The sequence below is a fragment of the Miscanthus floridulus genome, chromosome 1 (assembly GCF_019320115.1).
Source record: "Miscanthus floridulus cultivar M001 chromosome 1, ASM1932011v1, whole genome shotgun sequence".
NCBI classification, from domain to species: Eukaryota; Viridiplantae; Streptophyta; class Magnoliopsida; order Poales; family Poaceae; genus Miscanthus; species Miscanthus floridulus.
Genome location: NC_089580.1, coordinates 199,278,441 through 199,286,061, shown reverse-complemented (window position 1 = coordinate 199,286,061; position 7,621 = coordinate 199,278,441). Strand labels below are relative to the sequence as shown.

The 7,621-nt window shown below is 41.5% G+C and overlaps 1 protein-coding gene across 2 annotated transcripts; it reads right to left on the bottom strand.

Annotated features, from left to right (window-relative positions):
• Positions 1-692: 692 nt before the first annotated feature.
• On the bottom strand, positions 693-5,064 carry LOC136508868 (DNA polymerase delta small subunit-like). Of its 2 annotated transcripts, none has more exons than XM_066503656.1 (14): positions 4,918-5,064; positions 4,696-4,825; positions 3,318-3,424; positions 3,093-3,216; positions 2,833-2,937; positions 2,616-2,728; positions 2,450-2,533; positions 2,294-2,362; positions 2,130-2,201; positions 1,938-2,029; positions 1,730-1,857; positions 1,458-1,559; positions 1,325-1,392; positions 693-1,048 (listed from the first exon to the last, which is right to left on the bottom strand). In XM_066503656.1, the coding sequence occupies exons 1-14, from the start codon at positions 4,966-4,968 to the stop codon at positions 989-991; spliced, it is 1,305 nt and encodes a 434-aa protein (XP_066359753.1). In that variant the 5' UTR covers positions 4,969-5,064; the 3' UTR covers positions 693-988. The 2 variants fall into 2 exon arrangements, with proteins under 2 accessions (XP_066359753.1, XP_066359744.1); XM_066503647.1 differs by having other exon boundaries at positions 694-1,048; positions 2,616-2,731.
• Positions 5,065-7,621: the final 2,557 nt, after the last annotated feature.

Sequence of the window (7,621 nt, the reverse complement as noted above, 5' to 3'; positions counted from 1 at the left end):
CTGTCAGATTCTTCTTTGTTTATTTGGATGAAACTATGATTAATCATGCATCAATCAATGCCATTAGTCTGAGGCCAGTGTGGGTTTACAACCTTATTTCATCTGTTCTTTCTTCCTTGCCGTTTCTGTTATGTGGGATGTGCCCAGCCGGGCCAAAATCAAACAACATCTCCAACTGGCAGTTGGAGATAGTTGATGATGGGCCTGGCTGAAGTGATGCAATCAAACACAGGTTAGGCTGGGCCTGGCTCCACTGCTACAATGAAATCAAACAGGTGCAGTTGTCCACTCTGGGCCTGGCCGTGGCTGGCCAGAGCCTGGCTCACGGGCCTAGCCTCCCACAGCCCAGAAATCAAACACGCCCTGAGTGATCTGATTTCCCCCCGTCCCCCCTGCTTCAGTTCAGGAGATACTACAGTGCTGTTTTTAGGAACATGGTGTTGATGTCAAATTTCGATCTGCCAAATGTTTCATTTTATTTCACGTACTGCACTTGATAATTGGTAATTATGCCCATTTGGTACAAAAGAGTTATCATGCTTTTGCAGTAATTAAGATGTTTGGTGCTAAGCTTCCCAAACTCAACACACCCTTAAAGCTATGCATTGTTTGATCGCTCAATCAGCTACCACTTGGTGAACATACTTATGTTGATGTTTTTACTACAAATATTTGGCCCGCGTATCCATTACAGACGCACAGAAATGATTAAAAAAGCACATCTGACAAACGTGTTAGCTGATTGTGATTGTAAAACGAGGCATGCGCACCAATTTGATTGTTACACGCTACACACGGTCCAGCCTCAGTTTCAGTTGTGGTTACAACTTACAACAACTGCATTCCAACAGATCTAATTGGCAAAACCTAAGGTCATCATCATACATCTAATAAAGAACTGTTCTGGCTGTTCTAATACAAATACATCCTTCCATGAACCCCCTATGGGTTCATGAAATCTTTTGCACTTCCAAGCATCAGAGCATATTCAGGCATCAAAGCTTGTAGAGAAACTCAACGTGCTGCATTCCAAGTTCCTCAGATTGAGCTGCATTAGCATAAAGAGAGATTTTTGTTACCAACTGATCTAATTATATCCAACGAGAATCAGTGCTGAGGAAAATATCAAATAAAGCAAGTGTACACTGTCTTGTGTCTAAAGTTCTGTAGAATAAAGTGGGACATGTTTTTTAGCTTTGAATTTTTATTATGTCGTTATCGTAAAAGTAACAAATGCCTGAATCAAGAATTCTTCTCTTCTCTGTCTCTGATTACCAAGATAATAAAAGTGGATCTACTGGTACCCAATCATATAAGAACATACCATTACAGCAGCTCCACTCTCAGAGAACCTTGGGATGGAGATTAGCCTCACTTTCTGTTTTTCTGGCCCTGGATAACTAGGAGGGTAAGTTGGATGTTCAAGCAATATTATGAAGCTTTACATGAAGTACTACCTTCCAACAGTCGAGTTTCATATTTATCTTGATTCCCAACAAAGTAGACGTGCGGGCAACTTTCAACAAGGAAAGGATCCTTGTCTGTGTATGGATAACAGCCTGAATAGAATTACCAAATAAGTGTTTTCTAGCTTTGGATTATACAATTACCAAAAAAAATCAATCACCAAATCATGTACGGATTCACATACAAATAAATGGGTTATGATAATAGTTATCTAACTATTTTGGTGCAGTTGGTATGCCAATTTGAGCTGGAAACAAGTTACCTAGGCTATTTGGAGCAGTAGGAGCAAGATGGCGCCATCTCAGTGTTCTTTCCATGAATTCCAGCTTGTCTTTAGCATCAGAGTACTTGTACAGGTCATCTATGTTCTGTCCAGATGTTCCAAGAAACCTACATAGAGAACTTTCTTGTCTCAAAACCTCCAAGCTGCTTAAATATTGAGGTTAGTCAAATGAGAGCTTGACACTCACTGGACACTGTCAAGCTCGAATTGATGGGGATTTGAACATGACGAAAAAGTGTTGTAGGTGGATGCCCCAGAGAAAAGGCATCTGTGCAGAGGCTGCAGTTAAACAATAAGTGAGTTAGCCATGCATGCACAAAATGCACACTTGAGTGCTGCTAGTACAAATCAAAAGTATGTATCCACGTCAATAGCCCACCTGCTGAGGCAAAGAAAAATTTGCCGGATCATGACACCCCGGCATCATATCTACAGGCAACGATGCCACAAGCTGAAGATAGCATGGATTACATAAAGGTCAATGTCAGAGCAGAACCGGTTGCGATGACTAAATTTGATGGAAGAAAAAGCAATATTTTTAACCTGGGTAAGCATTATATCCAATTCCTTGATAGGCTCTGCTATCCTGGATTGATCTTTTGATGCTACCGTCTGACATATTAAAACTAATCGTTAGTATGACATACTGAAGCAACACAATATGTACCACAGAAAACATGTGAAACTGAATGCCATTACCTGACCGTTGACAAACCTTGGTGAAATATGCACTGAATTCCCAGCAACCACAACACGTACTATATTTGATGCTATGGATTGCTCCTGAGTGATTTCGAACAAAGATTATCCATATTAGAATATATTTAGTACAATAGTTTACACTTTACAAAGACAACTAGCATACATTCTCATCACCCAGATGCCCTGTGACATGGTCAATAAGAAGTTGGAATTGTAGAGGATTGAATGTGTCACTTCCTACACTTAGCCCAGATACGAATACCACATACTTGTCTTCTGCTGTAACCAAAGTAAATGCAGTTTCAGAGCAATTCGATCATCGTTAAAAATTTGGGAGAAAATGTTGAAATATGAACACATGGCAATATGGAGAATATTACCTGCGCTAGACAATGCAGTTTGGGGAGGAAGACCAGCCTCAAGAACATCTTCAACAAGAAAGTTGCCAGCACTTGTTTCCTTCCCATGGAGAGCCACTACAACCCCTGAAAATGATTGATGATTGAGCATGATTTTCAGGGAAAAAAATTATGGGGGCAGAGGCATCAAGATTGTCTATTGAGTAAAAACAGAAATTATACATCAATAGAGAAAGAAGTCTGATTGCATTATTTTTAGTTTGTGGAAGTGACAGACTTACCAGTCACAAAAGCTGCTGTAGGTATGGCTCCTGCAAGTGTAACCCTTCCACTTTCATCTTCCAGAATGAGATGATCATCAGGATGCATGAAATTATGCGGTTTGACAAGAGGAATTGCAGACCTCTGGCAAAAAAGGGGGAAAGGTTGATGCAGATACTTCATTTGTTATCAGGGACAGCCACTATACTTGTAGGTACATAAAACTAACTTTCAGGTCATTTTACCTCTTTGGCATATTCATCAAGAATGGAAGGCTTCAACTTCATGTGCTTATATAAAGTTCCAACAACTATGCAATCCTTTCCTTCTTCGAGTCCTAACACTGTAGTGACTGCAATGTAGGAAAAAAAAGTGTGCTTGAACTCTCTCCAATTCTCCATGCATAAGCAAAAACCCGTCGTATGAACCACTTCCATGGGAAAATATAACTGTACCACCAAAACATCTTTCCAAGGTACACAATAGCAGTCCTACTCCCTACAGTCACAAATAAGCGACCATTTGAAGTTTTTTAGGCCACCATTTCAAACTTTGGTTGCATATTACCTTTTATTAAGACTAACAAATATGAATATGCTTGTATGAAGTAAAATAGGACGGATGGAAGAATCCACTTTTCCTTTAATGTTAGGTACAGATATCTGAAAACGGTATGGGCCTATCCCAACTTGCTTGGGACTGAAAGGCTATGTTGTTGTTGTTGTTGTTGTTGTATCTGAAAACGGTATGAGTATTTTTGTTTCTGAATATAGTTTCATAAAAATAAACTTTTGCTATAATTTATACTCTCTCCAATCACAAAAACTTGTTCAGGACAAGATTTGGTCAAACCTTAAAAACTACAGGCATAAATAACTATTACATTATTTAGTTTGAAAACATGTAAGTTATATGTATCGATTTCTATTCAAAATAATTGTCAAAGTTGTGCTTGAAGACCATTGATGCCTAAGACAAACTTATTTGTGATTGTAGTAGTAAATAGGATTCGTGGCTTGGCGAGCCAATATAAAAACTTAGCTACTAAATTGGAGAAATTGGAATAGTAAATAGGATACAAAATTAAATCTTGCCAGCAAGGAGGCACCTTTCTTTTTAAGATTTCTGTTCATGCTCACCAACTAATGTTAGTGAAATCTTTAATTGTTAAATTTACCAGCTCAAGGGCAAAGCATCTATGTGACAAAGCAAAAAAGAAAGCAGTGTAAAGCAGCAAGCCAGCAATCATTTATCACGGAAGCTACGCTAGTGTACCAATAAAGACCTCAGCTAACAATCACATATATAAGCTATGTCACAAAATTCTTTATAACGAAATATAGGCCAATTCACCTGGCAGAGAAGCTCAAGCCCCTATTTAAAACGCCAGGCTTCTCCTAAAACCCTAATCCGGGCTAACAGTGCCTTAGTTTTTGCACACCAACTCCAGTTATGAACCAATTGCCAATCCAATGCCTCCAGAAACTGACTTAAGACCAAAACCTCGCGGGACCAGCGAGCCACAGATCAGCACAGAAGCCCTACTTAAACTACCCTATATACAATGTTGGTGTTTATCACACTCGAACCGCGAGAGGGGAGGAGAGGGGAATTGGGCCCGACCTGGGAGTAGCGGCTTCAAGGAGGGGACGAGGGCGTGGAGGAGATTCCGCATGTGGTGGAGGCGCGTGAAGTAGATGTGGCTGTACTGCTGCCCCTGGTACTTCTCCCCCTGGATCGCGTACCTCTCATCCTGCAGCCCCCAATGCGACCGCTCAGCTGAGACCCGAGGTGATCGACAAGGGAATGAAGGAGACCACGAGGGTGGAAGAAGCGGATCCTTACGAGGTTGCTGTAGGCGGCTTGCTTCCTCTCCATCGGCTTCGGCACTGGCATCGGCGGCGGCGGTGGTGCACGGGAAGCTTGGGGCCCTTGGGGTTTTCCGACTCGGGGGTGGTTCCGCGGTTTCTCCCCCTTCTCCCGCCCGCGCGCCCAAATTTATCGATCCTTTTCCCTCCGTGCCATTAAAAAAAAAATGCTCCATCTCAATAAAAAGTTCACACGGATTCTAGTTCCATGGTGCTAAACTATTTTTATCCAATACGTCATTTCATCTATATTATATTTGGTTTTGATCATTTGGTAGTTCTTACATGTGGGACCGGGTAGAAAAGATATCCATGTTGCCCCTTCAGTCACGGGCATATGTGGAGGTTGTGTTGACCGATATTGACCGGCATCTTTCTCAGTCTCTCACTCTCTCTTCTCGCTCGACTCCCTCAGTTCCCTAACCCTAGCCACGGCAGATCCAGCGGCGAAGGCTGTAGCGGCGGCTGGGAGAAAAGACGACGAACTCTCCGTGCTTGTGGCGACGCATGGGATAGTGGAGCGTGGATTGAACCGTAGATCCAGAGGATAGGCGTGGCATGGCAAGGAACAAGGGCGTGGGCGAGCGACCGGATTGGCTTTCGGACGGGTGAGTTCACTACTTCCCCCATTGGTTTCGTGGTGCCTCGTGTTTGTAGTGTTGATTGGTATTTAGTACCCTCCATTTGTGCTCTGTGTTTGTAGTGTTGATTGCGTGCTCCTTGTTCATCTGTAGGATGGATGCAGAAAGTAGCTACAACTTAGAAATTTAGATTGTTGCTCCTAATTCTCGTGCGTGGTGGTTTTTGTTGAACAATGTGGTGGATGCTGACCGCACTAACTTCACAGACCTGGTTGCTGAAGTTATTGACAAGTATCCTCATGACTACGGTGACATAGTGAGATTGTTTTATTTCTGCATGGATAGTAAAGTGAACATCCAAGCCTGCACTGACCAAGATTTGGTTGGAATGTTTGCAAAACATAAGGCTTTTAAATGTTGCTTGTTGACTGTTGCATATCATAGCCCAAGTAGTGAGCCCCCTGTGATTCCTGATTGAGATTCTGGTAGCACTATGGACTCTATTGAACCCACATTCACCCTTTCAATTGCTTGTCCAAGCTTAGCAGAACCAAGCCATGTCACATACACTCAATCTGCTAAACCTGAATAGCTGGCTAACCCAAACCCAATGAATGAGCATGTGTGTGTTGATGAGTAAGGGTTGTATATTGACCTTGGTCCCCAATATCCCCCATCTCCTTCCAATCCTCAGAGCTAAGGTGGGAGTAAAGAAAGGGAATGTGAGAGTTCTGGTGCTGATGAATCCTTTGAAACAGACTCTGATGATAAATCCTCTGATGATGAAGTAGAAGACAGATGATATGGTTAAAGATAGGGAGCCTGAACATATGTCTGATATTGATTATGACAAGGACCCTCCTATATCGGTAGGAACAGTGTATTCAGACATGGTTGCTTTTAAGATTGCTTTAGCTACTCATGTTGTTAAACATGAGTTCAACTATGATATTGAGAAGAGTGATACAGGGAGATATAGGGTGAACTACTCACAGCCGAGTGAGGGCTGTAGGTGGAGACTTCATGTCTCAACTCTAAGGGATGGGCACACTATTAAGATAATGTGTTAGTACATTGTTTTCATTGACTGCTCCCTATTTTTCTTGCATTGTGTGGCTTATAATAAGTGTATTACTTGACTGTTTTGCAGGTGAAAAGGAACCCCTACCCTCATGAGTGTCAGAACACTAGGAGGCAAGGAATCTGTGTAGGGGTAACACAGTTCTGGGTGTGTAGTCAGGTGATTGATTGGCTGAAGGAAGATAGAACTCTAGGTAGAATAGAACTGCAAAGGAGGTTGAAGGATGCACATAAAATTGTGGTGCCCTACAAGAGAGTGTATAAAGATAAAAATCTTGCCATGGATAAGATTTATGGTCCTTGGGACAAAAGTTTTGATAACATGTATAGGCTTAAGGCCCATTTAGAAGAATCAAGTCCTGAATCATTTCTTGTCATTAATAATCACACCATCGACAATAAGATCAGGTTCAATAGGCTATTCTTTGCACTGAAATAATGTGTTGATGGATTTCTTAGAGGCTATAGACCATATCTTGCAGTAGATAGCATATTTTTAACAAAAAGGTTTAGGAGACTGTTGTGCATTGCTTGTGCAGTAGATGGGCATAATTGGATGTATCCAGTAGCTGTTGGTGTAATTGACTCAGAAATCAATTAGAATTAGGTGTGGTTCATGGAGAGGTTGAAGGAACCAATAGGCACCCCAAAGGGCCTAACATTCTGCATAGATTGTGGCCAGGCAGTCATAAATGGGGTTAGTGAAGTTTTTCTAAATGCTGAACATAGAGAGTGTATGTATCACTTTGTGGGCTTCTTTATATTCATGGAGCCCTTACATATTTGAGAAGCACTATCAAGCAATGGCTGCAGTCAAACCTGAGGCAATGAAGTATATGCAAGAAACTCACAAGAAACTTTGGACCAGGAGCCAATATAGGATATTGTCAAAGGGTGATTATGTGACTAATAATTTGATTGAGTCATTCAATAATTGGATCAAGCCTGAGAAGGTAAAGCACCTGAATGACTTGCTAGACACTATAAGATAGAAGATTTTGATCAAATGGAACCATAGGA